The sequence below is a fragment of the Scaptodrosophila lebanonensis genome, unplaced genomic scaffold (assembly GCF_003285725.1).
Source record: "Scaptodrosophila lebanonensis strain 11010-0011.00,11010-0021.00 unplaced genomic scaffold, SlebRS2 tig00000001-arrow-pilon, whole genome shotgun sequence".
In the NCBI taxonomy this organism is placed as follows: domain Eukaryota; kingdom Metazoa; phylum Arthropoda; class Insecta; order Diptera; family Drosophilidae; genus Scaptodrosophila; species Scaptodrosophila lebanonensis.
The window spans coordinates 29360021-29386275 of record NW_022060529.1 but is presented as its reverse complement, the minus strand read 5'-3'; the positions used below and the strand labels follow the sequence as shown (position 1 = coordinate 29386275).

Sequence of the window (26255 nt, the reverse complement as noted above, 5' to 3'; positions counted from 1 at the left end):
TGCAGCTTCGCGAAAAAAAAAAACAGCAAAAAATGCTATGCCACGGGTATAACAATGCAACCAGATAGATTCGCTGTTTGGAGAACATGCATCGAAGACTTCAGACCTGTTATTTAAAAAATATTCGTGCCGTGAAAAAAGCGTACACGGTTGATAAAATTTTGACTCATTGTAAAATTTTCATAAAATATCAGTGCCTTCTAATCGATTAATGTTAGAGAATGTTAAATGTTTTTTATACCCTGTAGCCAAAGGGTGAGAGGGTATACTAGTTTTGTACGAATGTATGTAACAGACAGAAGGAGGCGTGGCAGACCCCACAAAGTACAAGATGCGTTCGAAAGTAAACAGGACTTTTTGAATCTAGAGCCCCCTGGTGGCGCTATCTATATGTCGACTGGTGCGGTAGAATCTGCTATCTTTATCGATTGTTCAGTGAGACATTTCATCGATTGGAAGTGAAGTTATTGCGTTTTAAGTGTCAGTATTTTTGTGTTATCGGTGCGAAAATGAGCTTCGAACAAAGAGCCAACATTAAATGTTGTTTTAAAATTGGTAAAACTTTTACCGAAACGTTTCAATTGATGGAACACGTTTTTGGCGATGATTTCCTATCCCGTAGCAGAGTGCACGAGTGGTTTCAACGTTTTCAAAGTGGTCGTGAGGACATAAATGACGATCAACATGGGGGCCAATCAAAATTCGTGATCACCGAAAATTCAATCGAAACTGTGCGTGAATTCATCAAAACTCAGCCAAAATCATCATTGAAATTGATGGAAATGGAATTGAACATCTCCAAAACATCGATTTATCGCATTTTGACCGAACATTTTGGCTTACGAAAGGTGTGTGCACGGTTTGTTCCTCACAAATTGACTGACGACCAAAAATTGCTCTCATCGATCGACGCTTGTGACCGATTATTTGACCAAAAATCACATTTTAACCATTAACCACTCGTGTTCACCTGATGTGGCACCGTGCGACGTAGAGGCCATTCAAAAGACTTGCACCGGCATACTGGCGGCTATACCGGCCAACGAGCTAAAACACTCGTTCGACATGCTTTTGGATCGAGCAAAAAGCTGTATTGAAACAGAAGGAGACTATTTTGAATAAAATAAATTGATTTTGCCGAAAAAATCATGTGTTCTTTTTTTTTTTTTTCAAAAGTCCGGTTTACTTTCGAAAACTCCTTGTATGCGCATATCAACGTAGCCAGACATCCCGATTTTTAAATTAAAGTTAAATGTCCCGGGCACACGGTTGTTTCTGGAACCAATCTACCGTGTAAAAACAGAATTAGGTGTATCTGCTTTTTCAATCAATTTTTTGCATTGGGGCTTTATTGGTGCAAGAAAAATGTATGTATTTATGAACATATGTCGAAGCGAGGTGTTAGAAGTAACACTGGCGTCTGATCTTCTCAGTGATAGGATACTAACATGGAAAGTCTTGAGAGATCACTCGTTCTCGGACCATAGACTCATCCAGTTCAAGTTAGGGTACCTTCGTCCGGCCCCCGTTAAGATTATTAATCCTAAAAGGACCAATTGGGGGTATTACCTCAGACTGCTATCCAAAAATCTCCCCCCAGCATCGGGTATGGAACCTGATACTGGGGATGAGCTGGATAACCTAGTCACTAATTTTACTAATTCATGCGTCGATGCCCTCAACATGGCCAGCCCAAAGCTGTCCTCAGGGAAGGTCGTAAGCCCCCTTGGTGGGCCCCTGAGCTAGATACACTAAGAATCAATAGCAATTTAAGATTTGAAAACACTGAATCTAGCTGGTCCAAATATAAACGAGAACTTGCCGTGTACAAAGCGGCTATTAGGAAAGCCAAGCGCACTTCACGCTGCTAGACTGCGTAAGGTCCTATCAAAAACACCATCCTCAGCGTCACTATTGCAAAGGAAAGACGGAAGTTGGACTGAATCTTGCACTGGACCTACGAACGGGCACCCATTTTCCGGGGTGCTCTGATTGTCCCATTAACATCTACCCTCTTTCTCCACGTACAGTTGCAAGGTGTCTGATAGATAGTATAATCACTGAGGAACGCATAACCTGGGCCATTAAAACTTTTAAGACCTACAAATCCCCTGGACCGGACGGTATTATCCCTGCTCAGCTCCTACTCTCTTTAATGCAAATAATGTCGTGGATTCAGGTAATGTTTAGGGGCTGCCTGAATGTCAACCACATCCCGATCTGTTAGAGGGAGATAAAGGTGGTGTTCATTCCCAAAGAAAACATCGCACCGAAGGACTTTAGGCCCATCAGTCTATCATCTTTCTTGCTTAAAACACTTGAAAGACTGCTAGAAGCTCATCTCAAAGAGACCATTAACCTGGCAGTGCTATCAAATTCCCAGCATGCCTACTGCAACGGAAAATCTACTGCCCTCCACGCTCTTGTGTCAAAAAAAATATAAAATTCGCTCTCTACCAAGGAATATGCCCTAGAAGCCTTCCTAGACATGGAGGGCGCTTTCAACAATATTTTACGATCAGCGATCATACGATCTGATTGACCTTATCGACCAACAGCTCACTAGCAGGGCGGGGGTCTAATCACTCGCAAGTTCGTTTGTAGGGGCACCCCACAAGGGGGGGTCTTGTCCCCGCTACTCTGGCTGTTAGCAGTTAATCAGCTGTTACAGTGAATTGGGTCATATGGTCACAGCGTATGCGGACGATAATCTTGGCGGTAATCTATTACTATCTCTTTGCGTCAGAATCCGGTAAGGATTTCTTTGGAACTAATAACAATGGGAATATATAATTCAGATACAGACGGCTCAACTATACCGTCCCCAATAAACTTGTCTACCTGCCTCACTATCTCCTCTCGATGACTTTGTAGAATTCTGTAATTCTTAATATGTACTGGCTCATCGTCCTTTAACCTCAGCTTCTGCCTGTAAAAACTGTTTGCACTTATTGGTTCACACTCCAATCGAAATATATCTGTATATCCCGCGCTTAATTCCAAAAGTGAATCCTTGAAAAGTGGTGGTCAATTCTTCCTCAATTTAGAAAGCACCTCTTCGTTTCTGGCCTTATTTTCTTTACCTAAGATTTGTTAATCATTCATTGACTCAAATCACAAGTTATTTAGGTTAGTTATCTGTAGCGAGAGCAGACTGTATTAATCATAAACATTAAATGTAAAATAATTACGTACAAGCTTGCTCGAGCATACAAATATAAATATGTCAACTCAACATAATTTTGAGTTCAACGGCTCCAAGCTTAGTGCTCGTGGCTATCATGCGACGGCCAAGACCGCCGCGCATGCATTTATTGTTGAGCCACTCGAAGTATATACGCATGAGAGTAGCAAACGCTCATGCTCACATACTTAACAAAAAGTACACTCAAACGCTCTCTCGCTCACTAATACTTCTTTACATTTAGAAACTTAAGGTTCTTAAGTAACTAAGGGAATAAGTGAATAAGACATTAATAGAAAAGATGGACAAGAAGACACTTGTGTCTGATTTGGGTCTGGGAAATGTAAAAGTGAACAATCTATATCAGCGGTGGGCACGTAGTGGCTCTTTGGGCTCCCAGGGCTCTTTCCGTTATGTTTTGGTAACTGGCGACAGCCAGACGCACAAGCAGAGTACCGATCTCGAGCAAACTTACAATAACAAAATACACGCAGTTTTGTCGCCAGCCAGACGCACAAGTAGAAGACCGAACTTACAAACCTATCTCGACAGAGTTTACAAAAACAAAATACATGCAGTGTTGTCGCCAGCCAGACGCACAAGTAGATCGATGCAATAACAAAATACACACAGTGTGTGTACTGATGATTGATTTGCAATACCCGCTGATGGTCACTTATGCACTCACATTCAAAGTGTATTGACAAATTATAAATTATAGTGTTTCAGTATCCATTATTAACATCTTCAATGCTTCAATTAGAAGCAAGTTTTGCCAGCACTTATGTGTGCGAAGCTGCATTTTCAAACATTAAATATATTAAAAATGTATATAGGAATAAATTAAGTGACATAAATTTATCAGATTTATTACGAATTGCTTTAAGTGAAGAGGAAATAGACTTCGAAAAATTATTAAATGAATGTTCATAAATGCGATCAAAATTTTTTTCGGTGTACCTTTTTTTCCTAATTTTTTGCTCGCAGTTTATGATGTTCTCATAACCCAAGCGGTAGTTTTTGTTGTAGATGTTGTTGTAGGACTCCCAAACTAAAATTTCGTGCCCACCGCTGATCTATATATATAACACTTTACATGGCGACCATGACCTCACAAGGATTGTGAGGATAAAGATAATTAATTAAATAATTAAATGTGAAATGAATTAAATGTGACTATTGGCAAACAGTAGACCAAAATCAACTTCAACAGGAACAATAGCGGTCTACTACTGGATTGAAGCACGGCAACAACCAACAACATTCATCTTCACCAACTTCAACAGCAGCAGCTTCGGAAATAATCAACACCGTCAACAACAACAATGGAAGGAATTAAAAAAAAGTCTGAGTGAGTAGAGTGCGAGTAATGGGAAGACGCGGAGGTATTCACCAGAATATTAAAAAAAATAATAGCTCACATAAAGTGGCTATTGTTTACAAGCAAATCACGTCCCGCGTGGGCAACAGCCCAGAAATTACAAGCCGAGCTTGATTATCTCAAATCAACCTCAACTCTCAGCAATCATTAAAATAATAAACGAAAAATCAATTATGTGCAATGATTCCACCTCCCCATTAAATACCAAAGGCAGTAAAAAGCTGCCCCAGAGACTGCAAGGGAACCCTTATCTCAACACAATGCGATTACACATTCCAGCATTGTACTAAATAAAACGTCACCAGGATCAACAAGTGCGAAAGGCATAGGACCGCCTTTTGCACCAACGAGAGGAAACGACATGCAAAGCTAAGAACAACAAGTGCAAGAGGCACACCGCTTGCACCAACGAGGGAGCATCAGCGTGCCACATCCGGCGACGCCCAGCTGATGCTGCGGGATCCATCAAATCTGGAGTAGGAGAGACGAGGATGAACATAAAAATACATAGTCTGTACATATGCTCAGAATAATTATTGAAATTAAAAAAATAAAGAACATTTAAAAAAAAAATGTTGATCGATTTTACCTCTTTCGGTATTTGAACTCACGTAAAGGGTGTATAATTGCACATTTATGAGTCTACGTGAGTGTATGTATGTTTATGCGCGTCTATTCGTGTCTGTGTAAGCATGTTTGCAGTGAACCAAAGCACCAGCATCAACAACAGCAGCGGGTAGCGCTTGAGAAGCAAATATATTTATGGCTATAACTTCTTGTTAAATCAGTCTATCATAGTGAAACCGTATGCCAAGTTTCACACATAATCACTAACAGGGGGTATTTGAGTTCGAAATTGCAAGAAATACGGGAGTTACGATTTGCGGGGGAGAGGGGGGAGGGAAGGAAATTCCAAAATACACATTTTCTGCGTATTCACATAAGGCATCTTGGTGTTCCTAGGTCTTATAGTCTCCGAGATATAGGCGATTATACGAATGGAAAATCGGGAAAACCCCCATAGGGGGAAGTGAGGGGGAAAATCCAAAAAATAAAACAAACTCGAATAGCGTACACACATAAGGCATCTTCGTGCAAAATTTGGTGTCTCTATCTCTTATAGTCTCTGAGATCCAGGTGTTCATACGGACGGACAGACAGACAGACAGGGCTAGATCGACTCGTCTTTTCACGCTGATCAAGAATTTATATACTTTGTGGGGTCTGCCACGCCTCCTTCTGCCTGTTAAATTTTTCAGCTCCCGCAAACCTAATATACTCTTGTAAATTTTATGTACAGAGTATAATTATGATATATGTACACCAAATTTGTAAAGTAATTTAAGATGCAAGTATAAGTAAGATAAGCCAAGCAGAGATAGATTAGCCATGCAAACGTGGCACAATTGCAAAGAATTTAAGTAGTATACCATATGTAGTCCACTGGCTTTATACTGCGATAATTAGACCCATACTGCTGTATGGGGTCTCAATTTGGTGCCCATCACTGTGCAAAAAATCATCTCTCCAGAGACTAAATAAGGTTAAACGACAGGCTGAACTAACCATTTCAGGTGCCTTACGCACTACTCCAACCGACGCTCTAGATGCGATCCTGGGAATACTCCCACTAAATCTCATGGGCAAAACGAAAGCCACGCTGACGGCTCTTCGCATGAGAGAAACCAATCAATGGTCAGAGGAACACTTCGGCCATGACAAAATTCTGAGAGGAAATAACATCATCCCCTCAGTCACTGACTATTGCACCAAGAAGTACCTCCATACTCCTTTTCACACCATCATTCGCTCAAGGGAAGATTGGAATTATGTCCCACCGGGTCCCAGCAACTCCATAAAAATATACACGGTTCTAAGCTAGACAATCGCGTAGGCGGTGGCGTCTACTGCGAAGAACTAGGTATCAAAAAATCGTTCAGACTTCCGGACCACTGTAGTGTGTTCCAGGCAGAAATTCTAGCCATAAAGGAAGCTCTTCTCACACTGCAATTTTCAGCAGCAAACACCAGAGAAATCTGTATATACTCGAATAGCCAAGCGGCAATAAAATCCCTACTCTCCATCACATCGAACTCGATGTCAGTGCAGAACTGTCGCAAATCTCTTCACGAGATGGCTGCACAGTTCTCTGTTTACCTCATTTGGGTTCAGGGACATAGAGACATTGAGGGAAATTGCACAGCAGATGAGCTGGCAAGACATGGTACCACTGTCTCTCTCCTTCCGGACAAGGAGAGTGTCGGTATACCAATGGTATACGGTAGACTATCAGTTAGGAACCACTTTGAATCTGTAGCAGATCAAATGTGGACCTACGGTTCAGACTCCAGAATTACGCGTCTAAAGTGGCCAATTTGCAACAAAAACGCTCCTCAGCCCTCTGCAATTTAAGCAGAATCCAATGCTCAACCACAATAAGAGCTATCACTGGGCACTGGTACGCCGCCAGACTGGGGCTCTATCACAGCGACTTCTGCAGAAGTTGTAAAAACGTAGAAGAGGAGGAAACTGTTACCCACCTCTTCTGCGACTGTCCAGCCCTATTAAGGACGAGACAGCGTTTTCTAAGGGCTATCACTTTCCCGGACTTATCGGAACTATCTGAAAAGAAACCGAGGGACATTTTCAAATTCATCCAGGCATCTAGACGGATGTAATATAAAAGAAGACACGCAGTTAACCACGGGAAACTGGAAGTGGATCAGTCCACGCGGTATCACAATGGGTCAATCTTCAGGGCCTAAGTGTGTCAGGGTACTTCAGCCTGGCTGCCGCATCTAACCTAACCTAACCTAAGTAGTATACCCAAAATGGGTGCATTTTTAAAAAAAATTAAAAAAAAAAGTCGGGTGTCCCGACTTTGAAATACTCTGAATGCCCCTGTTAGTGATATTGTGCCCGTATGCCAAGTTTCACTATGATTAATATATTTGCTTTACGTGAGTTCGAATACCAAAAGAGATAAAATCGTCGATATAGCCATGTGCGTCTGTCTGTCTGTATGAACGCAAGGATCTCAGAAAGTATAAGAGCAAGAATAACCAAACTAGGTATCCAGATTCTCCCAAGCCCGACAAAGGACGAGTTTGTTCATTTTTTCTGATGCACTATTATTCATTATTCTTATTCATGCATTATTCTAAACATATGTACAGAGTATTGAAAAGTAGGGACATCAGACTTTAGCTTTTTTACTTCTTTTAAATAAAAACATAAATAAATAAATAAAAATAAATAAATAAATAATAAATTAAAAAAGAACAAAAATTTAAAAAAGGGGTGTTTGCTATGATTAAAATAAAAACAAGTAAAAAAGCTTAAGTCGGGTGTCCCGACTTTGAACTACTCAGTACATACGTTTACAATAATTATAGAAAAAAAAAGAAAAAAAAAAATTGGATCGATTTTACCTCTCTCGGTATTCGAACTCACGTAAAGGGTGTATAATTGCACATTTACATAGCAATTGCGTCTGTGTGAGTGTATGTATGCCTATGCGCATCTATTCGTGTCTGTGAAAGCATTTTCGCAGTCAACCAAACAGCAACATCAACAACAGCCGCGGGCAGCGCTTGAGCAGCGCTGCAGCAGCAAATGTATTTATGGCTATAAAATCGGTAAAAATTGGTAAATCGGTCTATCATAGTGAAACTTGGCATACGGAGACATAATAACCAACTGGGGGTATTTGCAAAATTTTAGTTCGAAATTCCAAGAATTACGGGAGTTAGAGAAAATCGCATTTGCGGGGGAGAGGGGGGAGGGAGGGAAATTCCAAAATATACATTTTCTGCGTATTCACACAAGGCATCTTGGACTTAAATTTGGTGTTCCTAAGTCTTATAGTCTCCGAGATTTAGGCGATTATACGAATGGAAAATCGGGAAAACCCCCATAGGGGGGAAGTGGGGGGGGGGGGGAAATCAAAAAAATAAAACAAACTCGTATAGAATACACACATAACGCATCTTTGTGCAAAATTTGGTGTCTCTATCTCTTATAGTCTCTGAGATCCAGGTGTTCATACGGACGGACAGACGGACAGATAGACAGACAGGGCTAGATCGACTCGTCTTGTCACGCTGATCAATAATATATATACTTTGTGGGGTCCGCCACGCCTCCTTCTGCCTGTTACATTTTTCAGCTCCCGCAAACCTAATATACTCTTGTACATTTCATGTACAGAGTATAACAAGAGAGAACGCTACAGTCGAGCAAGCCCGAGGGTACCCTGTACCCAGATAAACTTCCGTCACTGAGTTATATGCACCCAAAAAGAGGAAGAAGAAGAGCGAACTTGTTGCTGCAGTTTGGGGGGTTGTACTGGCGAGAATTTGTTTTGCTAATAACTTTTCTTAGAATTGACCGAATTGAATAAATATATATATATTTGTACAACAGTAGACAATTATATATAAATTATGTGTGCAAAGTTTGGTTTAGGTAGCATTTGAAATGTGGACGCTATTGACAAAATTCTGTAGCGGGGGAAGGGGGGGAAATTAAAAAAAATAAAATAAACTCGTCCTTTCTCGGACCTAGGAGAATCTGGATGGATCTTTGGTTATTCTAGCTTTTATAGTTTGTGAGATCCTTGCGTTCATCCAGACGGACAGACGGACGGACATGTCTAGATCGATTTCTCTCGTCATGCTGATTCAGAATATATATACTTTATGGGGTCGGAGATGCTTCCTTCTTCATGTTACATACTTTGCACAAACCTAATATACCCTTTTTACCCTACGGGTACAGGGTATAAAAGCCTTGCGGAGCTTCTGAATTTTCCATAATACATGGATTGGAATGCTGTATGCAAGAGGGTAAATGAGTTGAGATCTGAGTTCGACAAATCGTACAAAAGCCTCACTCAAAATAGGCCGATACAGGTAGGCACATTAAATAGGCACACAATTAAATTGGTGCAATATTATAACGAGATCCGAGAGATATTCCTAGAAAACAAATATAAACTCACGGGTCTCCGTTGAATTCAGGCTTCGGACGTTGTCAAACGTCTAAGAGAACAGCTACAAGCTGTAAAAGAAAAACATGGCTTGGATATATATATATATATATATATAGCCATAAATGCGGAGGAAGTAATGTCAGTAAGTCCAACACCAAAATCGCCAAATATGGCGTACGTAAACATAATTTCGGAAGAAGATTCCAAAAGAAGACTTACTCCCAATAACAGCCCCGTAAGAAGCGAAACGGCTGATAGTTTCAATATAGTAGAGAACAGTCCGCAATTGCCAAAAATGTCGCAAACGCAAATACAATTTTTAAAGACGGCGTCATCTCTGATACCAGACTTTGATGGCAAAGCCGAAAACTTGAGCTTCTTGGACGCGTTGGTGGACTCAATTCGGAGGACACACGAGTCACAGGCAGTTCAATTAATAAAAACAAAGCTCAAAGGCAACGCACGTAATTTAATTAGCAATGAAAACTCAATCGCAGAAATTGTTTGCAAACTGTCTGCCACTGTAAAAGGTGACACAGTTGAGGTTATGGGCCACGCATGTGCATATGAAGCCAACGCAGGCAGCTATTCTTAGCTATTGTTAGAATAGCGGCCGCGCATGTGCACAAAACAACCACCAACCGGGTGCCACGCCTACCTACACCTACGCTGGATATGCACGCACCGACTCAGCTAGCTGCATACAACACCCCAGCCACGATTTATTTTAAGAATCACTTATTAGTAATAATTAGACCTACGCACAATCTCAATTTTGTATATAAACCCTTGCATTTCAATCAATAAATAGACAGAAACACAATAACACTCGTGCAGCTCTGATCTCACATTCCCTTTTAGCTCCTCCGAATTACACTTGGTTCAAGTACCGATTGTAAAACACTCAGCTACTAGTTTATTACTAGGGGCTAACTCAACAAACAACAATAACGGCAGAAATAACAATATACGAGTTGCACAAGGTAACTCGGAAAACCGACAAGACCCATATCATGTGATGGAATAATCGGTATGGATTTTACAAAGAAATTGAATTGTCAATTGCATTTTCAAGCGGAACATCTACTTATACTTAGACCACACAAATTATCCAATTAATATCCCAATAGTAGACACAATCGACAATAACACAACAATATTGCCATCACGTTCCGAAGTTGTCCGACAAATTAAAATAAATACTACAGATAGTCTAGTAATAATTCCATGTAAAGAAATTGAAGACGGAGTGTTCGTGGCAAGCACAATATCCGATGCTAAAAACACATTTGTCCGAGTTTTAAACGTAACGAATTCCAATAAGATAACTAACCTAAATAACTTGCGATTTGAGTCAATGAATGATTACCAAATCTTAGGTAAAGAAAATAAGGCCAGAAACGAAGAGTTGCTTTCTAAATTGAGGAAGAATTGCCCGTCACTTTTTAAGGATTCACTTTTGGAGTTAAGCGCTGGATATACAGATATGTATATTTGAATTGGAGAGTGAACCAAAAAGCTGAGATTAAAGGACGATGAGCCAGTATATATTAAGAATTACAGAATTCCACAAAGTCATCGAGAGGAGATAGTGAGGCAGGTAGACAAGTTTATTGGGGACGGTATAGTTGAGCCGTCTGTATCTGAATATAATAGCCCTTTGTTATTAGTTCCAAAGAAATCCTTACCGGATTCTGACGCAAAGAGATAGTAATAGATTACCGCCAAGTAAATGAAAAATTGTGAGCTGATAAATTTTTCATAAATAAAAACAAAGCACACTAAGACCCCTTTAACAGACCCCTTATACAGAGTCACCAGACAGAGTAATGGTCGACACAATTGGCCCCTTACCAAAGTCTGAAAATGGTAGTGAATATGCAATCACACTAATATGTGCTTTTTATAGCCTGTACCCAAAGGGTGAAAGGCTATACTAGTTTTGTGCGCATGTATGTAACACACAGAAGGAGGCGTGGCAGACCCCACAAAGTATATATATTCTTGATCAGGATGAGAAGCCGAGTGGATATAGCCTTGTCCGTCCGTCCGTCTGTCTGTCCGTATGAACGCAAGAATCTCAGAAAGTATAAGAGCTAGAATAACCAAACTTGACTAAGACCGAGAAAGTACGAGTTTGAGTTTTTTTCGATGCACCCCCCCCACTCCCCCGCAATTCGTGTTTTTATACCCTGTACCCAAAGGGTACAAGGGTATATTAGTTTTGTGCGAGTGCACATGGAACACACAGAAGGAGGCTTGGTAGACCCCACAAAGTATATATATTCTTGATCAGCATGGCAAGCCGAGTCGATATAGCCATGTCCGTCTGTCCGTCTGTCTGTCCGTCTGTCTGTCTGTATGAACGCAAGGATCTCCGAAAGTATAAGAGCTAGAATAATCAAACTTGGTATACAGATTCTCCTGAGACCGAGAAAGGACGAGTTTGTTCATTTTTTCTGATCCACCCCCCCACTCCCCCCCTATTAACGATTTTCTATAACTCCCGTAATTCTTGGAATTTTGAACTAAAATTTGGTAGTCACATTAGGTTAGTTATTATATAACCGTATACCAAGTCTCATTATGATAGAATGATCGGAAAGAAAGTTATAGCCATATAACCAGGCCCAATGCACACATACATACATATGTACAAGTACACAAACACGCATAAGGCACGATTCTGATGTAAATGTAAATGTATGTATGCATGCATGGAATATTTTATGTTTAATTTAGTTAATTAATTAAATTAATTTAGTTAATTAATTAAATTAAATTAATTAATTAATTTAATTACTTTTTTGTGGGGTGGTACAGGGTATTTAAGAGTTGAGCCTGCTCGACTTTAGCATTCCTTTCTTGTTTCTTATAACTTCCGTAATTCTCGGAATTTTGAAATCATTTTGGTAGGTACATCCAGTTAGTACTAATGTGTCCATGTGCCAAATTTCATCATGATAGGTCAATTCTGAAGAAAGTTATAGCCATAAGTAAAATCGCTGCTCATGCGCTGCCTGCAGCTCTGTCGGCAGCGCTGCCCGCAGCTGTTGTTGTTGTTGCTGCTTTTGTTCAACTTTGTGCTGCATACATACACGCATATAAACACGCATAGGTACGTGATGTTAATGTATGCTGTTAAAACTGAACATAAACATGTACTCTAATTTAATTTAATTAATTATTTTAATTAATTCATTCATTCATTTTTTTTAATAATTTAATTTTTTTTTTTAATTTTTCCTTTTTGTGGAGAGTACAGGCTATTTTACTGTCGGGCTTGCTCGACTGTAGCGTTCTATCTTGTTTGTTATTCTTTATTAGGTCAGATGTTCTCTGTAAAAGATGTTTGATGTTTTATTTTGTGGTAGCAAAATAAATTGATTATCGGAAGCTCCGAGCCGTGATGGTTAACATACCGTAAAACATTGCTTTCGTATGTCGGTTCTACTAATTCGAGGGCTTGGTCATGGAACTACCGGAAATCGAAGCCATATAACGATCAAATGGGATCATCGGTATCCTCGTTATTTGAGCTAGTTGACCAGTTGCTGGGCGTTCATAATAGTTCCTACACTTAAATTGTCCTGCAATTCCTTAATAAGCAGCCTCGTCCCATTGCACATGCTTGGAAGGCTTTAATTTCTCAAAAGCATGATTGCAATTCGGATTTTACCGTCAATTCATGTGGCGGCCGTCCAGAAGGGCTTAGTGAATTTAAATGTCTTCAATATTAATCACGGTGTCGATCGATTTGTAATTATACTCTGTACATTAAATGTGCAAGAGTATATTAGGTTTGCGGGAGTTGAAAAATGTAACAGGCAAAAGGAGGCGTGGCAGACCCCACAAAGTATATATATTCTTGATCAGCGTGACAAGACGGAGTCGATCTAGCCCTGTCTGTCTGTCTGTACGTCCGTATGAACACCTGGATCTCAGAGACTATAAGAGATAGAGACACCAAATTTTGCACAAAGATGCGTTATGTGTGTATTCTATACGAGTTTGTTTTATTTTTTTGATTTTCCATTCGGATAATGGCCTATATCTCGGAGACTATAAGACCTAGGAACACCAAATTAGTCCCAGATGCCTTATGTGAATACGTAGAAAAGGTGTATTTTGGAATTTCACTCCCTCCTCTCTCCCATGCAAATCGTAACTCCCGTAATTCTTTGAATTTCGAACTAAAATTTTGCAAATACCCCCAGTTAGTAATTATGTGTCCGTATGCTATGTTTCATCATGATAGACCGATTTAACAAGAAGTTATAGCCATAAATATATTTGCCGCTGCAGCGCTGCTCAAGCGCTGCCCGCGGCTGTTATTGATGCTGGTGCTTTGGTTGACTGCAAATATGTTCACACAGACACGAATATACGAGCATAAAAATACGTACACTCACATAGACGCAATTGTACACCCTTTACGTGAGTTCGAATACCAGAAGAGGTAAAATCGATCAAATTTTTATAGCCTGTACCCAAAGGGTGAAAGGCTATACTAGTTTGTGTCCGTCTGTCTGTATGAGCGCAAGGATCTCAGAAGGCACAAGAGATAGAACTATTCTGATACACCCCCCCACTCCCCCGCAATTTTTGTTTGTTTTTATAAATTCCGTAATTCTTGGAATTTTGAAATTAATTTTAGTAGGTACATCCAGCTAGTACTAATGTATCCGTGTGCCAAGTTTCATCATGATAGGTCAATTGTGAAGAAAGTTGTAGCCATAAATAAAATAGCTGCCCGCAGCTTTTGTTGTTGTTGCTGCTTTGGTTCAACTTTGTGCTGCATACATACACGCATATAAACACGAATAAGCACGTGATGTAAATGTATGCTGTTAAAACTGAACAAAAAAATGTCTTCTAATTTACTTTAATTACCTAATTAATTTTTATTTATTTATGAATTGATATTCGCTCACAGAGAGCACGAATGCGAAAGCTTCTAGTCGGCTCAGCCGAAGTGCGACAGCTACCATTCGGCTCATAGCCAAAAGGAGCTGTCGCTCACAATTTGGATGGGACGTTTTCGTTGTATGAAATAACTCATCTATATGTTGTGTGGTCATTGGTTGGAATGCCCAGAAAAGGCGTAGTCATAACATATTAACCTGAAAATTGCAGTATTAACATAAAATTGAGTAAATCGTTGCAAACTAAGAAAAATTGTCCACTTTGGGTTTGGGATTATGGGAGCCACAGAAATCGCTTTTGGGATGTCTCAAATCTTGTATTGTGCAACCTGATGGAAACTGCACTCTCAAACTGGGCATCCTCTACCGGCCTAGGGGTAAATCCCTCTGAAACAGAGCTTGTACAAAATTCTGGAACTTACTGCGCCAACGATAATCGGGGTGGGTTTAACTTTTAGCAACAATGCTAAGTACTTGGGAGTTATCCAGGACAGAAAACTGTTATGGCAGGATAATATCCGCGTACGGGTGAAGAAGGCCACGAACGGCCTTTACGCGTGTAAAAAGGCAATTGGCACCAGATGGGAATTCTCACCCCGGCTAGAGCACTGGATATATTCGGCGATAGTGCAACCCATACTACTGTATTGAATCATAGTATGGTGGCCGGTACTAGGTAAAACTCCAAATGATGCATTTAACATAATTTTGGATGTACCTCCCCTGCACATCATAGGGCAAGAAATAGCCGCTAATACAGCCCTGAGGCTTATGGAATCCTTAACATGGAAAAACTCTGCGAATGGGCACGCATAAATACTTCATCTTCATCCGGGGGTTCCGGCCCACACGGATTATCACATGCCGGTGGTCACCTTTGCCAGGCACTGCACGGTTAGAATACCTACTCGTCTAGAATGGGACCACCTCCCCCACTTGAGAAACAACGCCATAAATGGTTTTTACTGACGGCTCAAAACTCGCAGGGTGCGTCGGAGGAGGAATCTTTTCATTCATTCTTTTCCTTTTTAGAAACTTAAGAGAGTGTCGGAAGGAAATATCATATAGTAAATAAACGTATAATTGTAACCACAAATACTGAGCCAGCAAAGACAGACAAGACCTGCTAGTTATAGATAAAGCACACCCTTCGTTCGTTACAATTGTTTGCAATGTTGCATCGAAAACAGCGCTTGCCTCCCTGGATGCTTTCTTTGTTATATCCTCTAGGCCTTTCTTGACAAAATTCGTTCCCTATTTAAATGAAAATTTGTCTTTGTTTGAGCTCCTTATTTTCTCATCACTTATATTTCCAATTTTAGTTCCTTAATTGTTCTGGCTCGATATAAACATGACTTGTTGATGCGACTATCCTGTATTCCATCTATAAGTTCTCCTCATCTTTTCCTATTTCTATCACGCTATATAAGTATTCCATCAGAGTCTCAGTGTTATGTTTCTGTCTGTGTCTTAATAACTTGTGCACGTCCGTCGCGCAAATTTGCTTTCTAAACTCCTCCTTTAACATTGACTGCAGCTTACGCCGACTTTACACGCCTGTCAGCCCTATAACAAATATTTTTGCAGCTCCACCTAATAATTTTTTAGCATAAACATATTTTTGGAAGTCGTCCAACGCAACAGTGATCGCAACATCCTCGAATTCACTTAGCCACTAATTAATGTCAAGTTGACCCCTACCCAAAAATAACTGATCCCTATGTTATCACGAGCGGCTTCAAATGCTCTTCCTCCTCCGCTATTGTTGTTTACTACTTCGTTTGCGTCTTCTTCTTTTGATTTTTTTTAATTTTTCATTTTTTTAATTTAGTGCCAGGCTTGCTCGACTGTAGCGTTCTCTCTTGTTTTCTTCTTGGTGGGTACAGGGTAGCATTCCATTCTTGTTTTCAAATGAAAAGTATGTGTTATAAATTTTGTCCGATCGATTTCAAATTTTTTTTAAGTTATCTGTATTTATTACTTACTATGCTAGCCAGTTATAGTTTTTTGGAATAAATAGAGCGATAATTATCGATTCCAGTACGGGGTGGCCGCGAAGCAATACGTCGCACGGGCTCTGACATCCTTTATTATGCTAGCACTGCCTTAGCTCCCTATCCAGTTTTCGAAGATCTCCCATAACGTCAAGAGCAAAGCGGCTGGTTGCGTCCAACTCCTGCTTGCTCCGAAGCAACAGACCCACAACATTATTCACCAAGATGGAAGTTCCCACGCAGCTTTCGAGCTCCCTCCGTACGAATCTGGGGCACTCGAAGAAAATGTGCCCAAACCGACAGAGGTAGCTCCTGAAACAGCCATGCCCGCTGAGGTGCTTCGTGGCGTGGAAGTTTACTTATCCATGTTTGCGCTCAATTCACGTTTTTAATAAAAGATAAGCTGCAAAATATATATATTTTATAATATTCTTTAGAGAGTAGAAGAAATAATTATGATAATGAAGGTACTTACATGTAGGAGTGGTAGCATATTATACAGTAGCCCTGTTATACAGCAGCCCTGTTTAGGAAATGACAGTCGGCATAAGTAGAGAGACAAAGAGAATGACATGGAAAGAAAAACATAAGTAGTAGAAGTATTCATAATGACCTTAACATCTGATCACTGAAAATAACCAAAATAGTCAAAATTCCATGCAAATATTGATAAAGCTTAATTGCCAGCCCAGCATCTATTTAAGGGTATCTATTATTAAAGTGGTTGAAATATTTCATATAAGAATTGAAAACTTATTGTGAGTTGAGACTCCTAAGGAATGATAACATAATATAAGTAAAATATTTATGAAAAAAAAATTTGACAGATCCTTTCATGAAATTTTTTCTTGAATGTTTCTTTCTTCATAGCTATCCACTCATAAATATACCTCTTCCTGGAACCATTCCTACTAAGATTGTTCTGCCCTATGGAGGCCGATTCTCACTTTTTGATGAAACTCAATTTTCTTCTGAACCGAATCGAACGGTCCACATCCTTTCACAGACCCAGAAGAACAGTAATGCGGATCATCAAACTAATGTGCCATTTGAACCACTTCCATGGGCGCAAAGTAGGCCGGCGCTCTACGTTCAACAGATAACACTGCGGGCTAGTGTTTTACCTTGGAGCGATGATATGCAGCTAATGGATGCATTTCGTGCGCCGCTTTATGAAGTTTTTAAATTGCTTGAAATTGTGCGCAATCATCAAAGTAGCGAGAAGTAAAATTATTTAGAATTTAGTCCACCTAAAATACTCATAATTTCACAAATTTACAAATTTTTTTTTAGCCAACGCACTTTGGAGCATACCTGTTTGCATGTGGAGAATGTAAAGCGAAACGTGCAGCAACAGCAGGAGCTAATCTTCCCTGAGTACGGTTGTTTGCTGCTCTCTCCGGCGAATTTGTGGGCACAAAATATCCAAAACTTTACACATGACACGAACATATTGAGCACAATATTTCAGTATCATGTAAGTTGCATTTTTAGCAAAGTAGGTTAATTCGAGACGATTGAGTATGTGACATCTGTTATAACGCTTGATCATTATGACAGCTCCGTGTCTTTATAAATGTTTTTAAACAATGTGGTTCTCTTAATCAATGTTCGCCTGCTTCAACTGAGTATATATTCTTGGAATTTCGAACTAAAATTTTGCAAATGCCCCCAGTTAGTTATTATGTGTCCGTATGCCAAGTTTCACTATGATAGACCGATTTAACAAGAAGTTATAGCCATAAATATATTTGCTGCTGCAGCGCTGCCTGCGGCTGTTGATGCTGGTGCTTTGGTTGACTGCACACATGTTTACACAGATACGAATAGATGCGAATAGGCATACATACACTCACACAGACGCAATTGCTATGTAAATGTGCAATTATACACCCTTTACGTAATTTTTTTTATACCCTGTACCCGTAGGGTAAAAAGGGTATATTAGGTTTGTGCAAAGTATGTAACATACGGAAGGAAGCATCTCCGACCCCATAAAGTATATATATTCTTGATCAGCATGACGAGAGAAATCGATCTAGACATGTCCGTCCGTCTGTCCGTCTGGATGAACGCGAGGATCTCAGAAACTATAAAAGCTGGAATAACCAAAGTTGGTATCCAGATTCTCCTAGGTCCGAGAAAGGACGAGTTTATTTTATATTTTTAATTCCCCCCCCCCCCCCCCCCCCCCCCCTTCCCCCGCTACAGAATTTCGTCAATACTGTCCACATTTCAAAAGCTACATAAGCCAAACACGCAATCTACATGCAATCTACTTTTGGTTAAATTTTATTTAATTCGGTCAATTGTAAGAAAAGTTATTAGCGAAACAAATTCTGCCCAGTACAACCCCCCCAAACTGCAGCAACAAGATCGCTCTTCTTCTTCCTCTTTTTGCTGCTGCTTTGAGCGCATATAACTCAGTGACGGAAGTTTACCTGGGTACAGGGTATTACACTGTCGGGCTTGCTCGACTGTAGCGTTCTCTCTTGTTTAATTTTTCTTTTTTGTGGAGAGTGGCTATTTTACTGTCGGGCTTGCTCGACTGTAGCGTTCTCTCTTGTTTATATAAGGTTAGTTTAACAATTTATGTTCACATTTCACTTTGTTACGGTCTTATTTAAAAAAAAAATAATATTGCCGTACCAATTAATTATGGTCAAAAATATTTCGTGTATTATGAAGTTGTCTTATTTAAATTGTTTTTTTATGTGAAACGTGTGCATGTGTTGATATGAAATTAAAGGTAATTAAAATGCCTTTTCAAAAAGTATAAATATGTTTGTGCAATCATCACCCACAAATAAAAAAGGTCATTGAAAGTTGCACTATCGAAATCGAGAATAGGGGGATATGGGGGGGTGCATCTGGAAAAATGAACAAACTCGTCTTTTCTCGGGCTCAGGAGAATCTTGATACCAAGTTTGGTTATTCTAGCTCTTATACTTTCTGAGATCCTTGCGTTCATATAGACAGACGGACATGGCTATATCGACTCGGCTTGTCATCCTGATCAATAATATATATACTTTGTGGGGTTTGCCACGCCTCCTTCTGTGTGTACCATGTACACTCGCACAAAACTAATATACCCTTTTACCCTTTGGGTACAGGGTATAAAAATGTCGATGTATCCTCTTAACCGGACACTCCCCTTGGCCGGACAAAAGTTGGTCGACGGTGAGTATCCGGCCAAGAGAGGTTTCACTGTAAATGTATGATTTTGAAATTTCTAATTTGATAGATCACTTATGAAGAAAGTTATAAAAATAATCTCAGCCGAAGCTCTGCCTGCAGCTGTTGTTGTTGTTCGAAATTCCAAGAATTACGGCAGTTATAAAGAAAACACAAATAGCGCTGGAGTGGAGGGGTATCAGAATATAAAAAAACATATTTGACCTGCCTAGGGCTTAGAGGAACCTGGATACCAAGTTTGGTAATTCTAGCTCTTGTACCTTCTGAGATCCTTGCGCTCATACCAACGGACATGGCTATATCCACTCGGGTTTTCAGATAAAAAAAATATACTTCTATATATGTACCTTGTAAGGTCTACCTCCTGTTACATTTTTCACCTCCCGCAAACCTAATATACTCCTGTACATTTAATGTACAGAATATTAAAATTGCACCTTCAGTTTTATTTACGTAAGTTTATTCAAAGGCTTACCAGCCACCGCGACTCGATCCTTTCCTATTTATTTTTGAAACTTTACAATTTATGTTTTCTCATATATATTTTTTAATTCTTCCGGTTATTTTCACAGAATCTTCAAAAATCTAAAGTCTCCACTGCAGAAATGCTCTTTGGGTTACCCATGCAAGATACAGGATTTAAGCGATACCCGCTACGTGCCCGCTCTCGCATTATTCAATATGCACTTACATTAATGCTTAAGCAAAATGATGTGGAGTATTTAGAAACGCTGAAGGAGAAGCTGCTGCTATATTATCCTCCGCTTCATGCCGATGTAGAAGAACCGGAATCCGTAATCAATGAGAGTACCATTACGTATATTTTCTACCCAAGTGAAACAAAGATTTGGGAGTTTTTGCCACTATCAGTGGCATTCTTGCTAGTATTTTTTTACGTGTACTTCTCGGTTCGCAAGATCGACGTTTTCAGATCGCGCATCGTGCTTGCACTGTGCAGTGTTTTGACTACTCTTGGAAGCCTGGCTATGTCTCTGGGACTTTGCTTCTTTTTCGGTTTAACTATATCGTTACAATCAAAGGATATTTTCCCATACTTGGTGATTCTTGTGGGCCTAGAAAACAGTTTGGTTATAACAAAGAGTGTAGTGTCTATTGACAATACCTTTGATGTAAAAATTAGAGTCGCCCAGGCTCTCAGCAAGGAGGGTTGGCACATCTCCAAGACACTGCTTACAGAGATTACCATCTTGACAATTGGTTTGGCCACCTTTGTACCTGTTATTCAAGAGTTTTGCGTATTTGCCATCGTCGGGCTGCTCTCGGATTTTGTTTTGCAGATGTTACTATTCTCAACTATTTTAGCCATGAACATCAAACGCACCGAATACACAACAGAAGCCAAGCATCTTCCTAAAATTATGCTTAGTTGTACACTATCTGGCGCCCGGAATGACTTTCATTTCTTTGGCTCCCCACCCAATGCCACAGGTGGATTTTCACCGCAGCCTTTACCTTCGACACAGATGCCATTTGTATCTGGAACCTTTAAGCGCTCACAGTCACATCCAAAGCTGTGCTTTGCTGATTTAAAAGTCGCTACGACCTCCGATGTAAGCAATCGTTCTCAAATTGTTAACGGTCACTTATCGCAGGAGCCGCGGATACCCAAACGTATTAAAATAGTTAACTTCTGGGCCCGTACGCGTTTCTTTCAGCGCGCCTTTATGGTTTGGATGAGTGTATGGATCTGCTCGATTGTGTACAATTCCGGTTATCTGGAGCAGTTGTTTACAATACAAGCTAATAGCACCACGCATGCTGCCTACGAGCTGCATCGCAAATTACAGGCTGGACGTGGTGTTGTAAAAAACTTTTTCCACTCTCTTAAAACGGGCGAGCTGATGGCAGACGGCAGCACATCTTCAGGTAGTTACCCCACACCGCTGGAACCGCAGCAAAACGTTAATGATACAATCGAGGAGCTGTTACGCTTACGCTATCCAAATTTCGAGTTAAATTTCTTCTTATCTAACTTTCACTGGTCAACCATTATGAAGCAATACAACATCTCGTTGAGCGGTCACTATGTCACTTTGTTGCCCACAATTAAACTGACACATGTCATTACTCCTAGTTTGGCCAAGCTTGTACGCAATCCATACGAGAAGGTTGTTCAGCAGAATTTTCAGTGGAAGGCTTTTGCTGCTGCTCTCGATCCGTTAGATTTCAATGATGATGAGCGAAGAGAGTCCCCAACTATAATGCTCGGCGGAACGCCTCTTGTTCCAAAGAGCCCAATGGAAATATTTTTTGCTATTACACTTTGCTGTATCAGCATATTTGTTCTCTGTTACACAATGGTTGTATTTTATCGCTGTATCTGCACGCGTAATTACGCAGAGTGGCGGTCCAGTTGGCATGAATCAGAGGCGACGGTACGCCACAAACAAATCGAACAGATACTTGAGGGTGTGCCTACAAAGATTGTGGGTCACAAGCATCGTATCGAGTGCCTTGTTTCTGATGGATCGTACATCATTAGCTGCTGCTTGAAGGGCCAAATTAAGGTGTGGGATGCACGAAGTGGAGAGCAGCTTACATCGATAAATCGTAACGAAATCCAATTGGCACAGACACCAGAAGATACCCAATCCCTACGTTGCTCGCCCATCTGGTGTTTGGACTATTTTGATAATCTCATTGCCGTGGGCTGCGCCAACGGACGCGTTGAGCTGTGGGAGTCACCGGCTGGTGTTCTTAAATGTGCCTACCAGGAAGAATCCAAACGTAACCAAGGTATCACACATATACATTTGAATGGCGATCGTGTTATTGTTGCACGCCTAAATGGACGCCTGGACTTTTACCGCCTTGAAACATTTTATAAAGGCAAACAGATCGACTGGAACTTTACAGCAGCCTACAGACGCAGTGAGTAAAGACTAGATTCCTAGCTATATATATATATATATATATATATATTTTGTTTTTCACTTCAAACCGTTAAATTTGCAGTGGTTATACGGCTAATATAACTAAATAATATATAATAATATATATAATAGAGAACATAATAATATAATAAATAAAATAACGGACAGGTACGCTCTTTGGCTATACGAGTATACCTGAAGATCTTCAAAATATCGTATATTTATAATTACTGAAATGCGGGCCATATATGCTTTAAACTCATAATGATACCTATAATCAAGAGCAGCGGTGGGACCACCACAACAACCTCTACAATAACAAGTGGAGAAGCTAAAGTCGGGTGTCCCGAGTAATTATAGAATTAAAAACAAAAAACAGTAAAAACGATTTTACTTCCTCACATAAAGGGTTTATAACTGCACATTAACATAGTGTGCGTGTCTACGCATGCTAGTGTAAAAAAAATAAAACAAAATCGTGTAGCGGGCGCACATAAAGCTTCTTTGTGCAAAATTTGGTGTCTCTAGCTTATAGTCTCTAAGATCCAGGTGTTCATACGAACAGACAGAAATACAGGGCTAGATCGACTCGTCTTGTTATGCTGATCAAGAATATATATAGTTTGTGGGCTCTGCCACGCCTTCTGCTGCCTGTTATATTTTTCACCTCCCGCAAACCTAATATACTCTTTACATTTTATGTACAGAGTATAAAAATCACCAGTAGAGTTACGAGGGGTACTATTTATATTTCGGGAATGGTAAACACTGCTTGCTAAATGTCAAAAGTAACATTACCATAGTGAAGTATGAAACGTCCTTACAACGTTTAGATGTACAAGTGCTATTCGTTTCGTAGTGAGTTGAAATTTAAAGAGATGGTTTTCGTTGAATAAGAATGTTTCGAAAAACTCAGTTCTTTTGATGGCGATCAAGCACCATCAAAAACCACAGTATATCGCTGGTATTGTGAATTCAATCGTGTATAAAATCGTGACAGGTGACGAATCATGGATATGTGCGTATGAACCGGTACAAAACAGCAATCGCCTGTGTAGGTGTGCCAAGACGAGCCAGATCCAACAAAAGCTCGCGCTCGAAGCACTGCTAAGCAATGGGAGCTCTCACAGATCTCGTCACACGTGTCAAATTTTGAGTAGTCAAAACATCGAATTGATGAATCATTCTCCTTACAGTCCTGATTTGGTACCCAATGACTTCTTCTTGTTTTCGAATATCAAAGGAAAACTGCGTGGTCAACGATTTGCGAGCGCCGAAGAAGCAGTTGAAGAGTTTAAAAACCACGTTTTGGAAATATGTCAAGAGGAATGGAAAAACTGTTATGAAAAATGGTTTGAACGAATGAAAAAGTGAATTGATCATCATGGTGAATATTTTGAAAAACAATAAAGCCCTTTTCATAATGAAACTTTTGTTATTATTTGCTATTCCCGAAACATAAATAGTAACCCTTGTATGAGTAAATCCTACTGAAAATCAAGCAACGACACATGCACTACGTGTGTTTCGTTTTTGCATCAATCTTCTTGTGCGCCTGGCTTGCGACAACTGCATATACATACATATGTTTTTGTAAGCCCGGTCGCATTCGGCAGTCTGCTAGATGGCGCCAGATCTACCAAAACATAACGGAAAGAGCACTGGGAGCCGAGAGAGCTACTACGTACCCACCGCTTTTGATGTATAGTATTGTTCGCATGATTAATACGTTAGAGTTGTGTTGTGGTGAGTTGTTTTCAGTTTTTTTTTCATACCCTGTGCGCAAAGCGTTTATGTTATATTAAATTTGTGTGGAGTACCCATACAGGAGGAGTAGCAGTCATCATAATGTATATTTATTTTAGATCAGTATGACGAGACGTGTCGTATAGAGCTACTATCATTTGTGTGCTTAAATAACCAAACTCCCAGACTATTAAATTTTTTCCCACAACTCTCGTAATTCTTGGAACTGATTACAATATTTACATCTTCCATTGCAGCACATGTGCGGACGGGCTCAACTGGTAGTTTGGGTCTTTTGTTGCAGCAACAGCGCAATCAGGAGACTGCAAGTAAGACGACTAAGGAGGAGATGAAAATTTCGCTACAGAGCGTACGTTTGGCGCATCAGCAGCCCATCACGTGCATGCAGGTGGCTAACGACATTGTCTTTACGGGTAGCCAAGACCACACGCTTAAGGTTCCTAATGTATTTATTGATACTAGGTTAGCTACTTTTGTAAACGTTTTCTTTTTTGTTTTGGTTTTAGGTATATTGCCTAAGTAAGTCAGATGTGGAGTACACACTTCATGGCCACTGTGGGCCAATTACCTGTCTGTTTGTTGATCACTGGCAGCCTGGCACCGGCGGCTCTGGCTCGCAGGATGGCCTTCTCTGCGTTTGGGATCTCTCCACAGGCGCCTGCTTGTACAATATTCGGGCGCACGATGGCGCCATTAGCTGCCTTGCCTGTGCGCCTAGCTACGTGATCTCTTTGGGAACTGACGAACGAATTTGCGTGTGGGAACGATTTCAGGGTAACCTACTTACTACAATAAATATATCGAATGCTTACTCGAGCTTGTTAATGCTGACACCGTCGCTGTTGGTTACGAGCAAACTAGGTGCGTATGAGTTTTGAGTGTGCTTGTTCTACGCAGATTTGTATACAAATATATTTTTAGGATCGCTTATTGTGTGGGATGTGCGGACAGGTCAGCCAGCACGCGAAGTAATATTGGACTTTTCCAATATGCAGCTGTGTCCCAAAATAATGATGCTTGCCTGTGATGCCATAGTTTGTGACTACGGCAATGAGATTCGCGTCGTCCGTTTTCCGATCGTGTCTGATAAATCTAACTAGCAGTTTCATGAACGAAAAATAGTTGCATACTTTTATTCCACATTATGCGAACGACAAACCAATAAGCTTGAATTTATTTTAAACGTTAATTTTAAGTAATTTTAATTTTTCCTTAATATGACCGAACTTTTTGAAAATACTTATTTAAAACTTGTTTATTCATTTATTTAATGTACTTTATGTTAAAAATATACAATTGGGCTAGAATCGGAATTACATAAAACTTGTAAAAGCCATAGTGATTTACGGCATTTTATATAACTATTATAAAAGTAACTACTATTTCTTGTACACGTAGGCTGACACACAATGACAACCGAAGTCCAATGAAATTTTATAAAAATGGATGTAGTCTTAAAAAGAAGAAGCCTTTTAATATGTTATCATCGCCCTATTTCACGGAAGATCACTTAATGATCTCATGTATATTACACTCGACCTTTTGAACCCGTTAACAGAAGTTTCGGGTTGGTAACGTAGCAGTATGTGGCAACATTGCTGAGGTGTTCCTTCAGAACAACATTTACTAACTTCTGTTCCTAAGGATACAACGGTAAGTGGACGAGAGTTAATTACATACTCGGTTTTCATAAGGGCGCATGTAAGTAATTCGTCGTTGTATTTTCCTGTTGAGCAGAGCGATAGAAGCACCGATTTAATAGTATGTATTATGAGTACCCAAGCTCTTCTTGCTACTGGCTGTGGCGCCATTTGGGGTGTTTATGGCAGAACTAATTTTGCATCTTTGAATTGCTTTCATTACAGCCTTGTACGTAATGTGCAGTATGGATTATAGTAATTACTTCTTCTTAGATTGAT

The 26255-nt window shown here is 40.0% G+C and overlaps 1 protein-coding gene across 3 annotated transcripts in view; it reads left to right on the top strand.

The window, feature by feature from the left end:
* LOC115624658 (sterol regulatory element-binding protein cleavage-activating protein) overlaps window positions 1-25575 on the top strand; it is a 29394-nt gene extending 3819 nt beyond the window's left edge. The window contains exons 2-7 of one of the 3 annotated variants that reach the window (XM_030519442.1): window positions 17348-17701; window positions 17771-17954; window positions 20248-22567; window positions 24573-24772; window positions 24843-25197; window positions 25258-25575. In XM_030519442.1, the coding sequence (XP_030375302.1) occupies window positions 17348-17701; window positions 17771-17954; window positions 20248-22567; window positions 24573-24772; window positions 24843-25197; window positions 25258-25436 (3592 nt within the window). In that variant the 3' untranslated portion in view covers window positions 25437-25575. Of the gene's footprint in view, window positions 1-17347; window positions 17702-17770; window positions 17955-19172; window positions 19227-20247; window positions 22568-24572; window positions 24773-24842; window positions 25198-25257 lie in introns of those variants that run through there. The other 2 variants (XM_030519450.1, XM_030519459.1) reach the window with 2 other exon arrangements.
* Window positions 25576-26255: the final 680 nt, after the last annotated feature.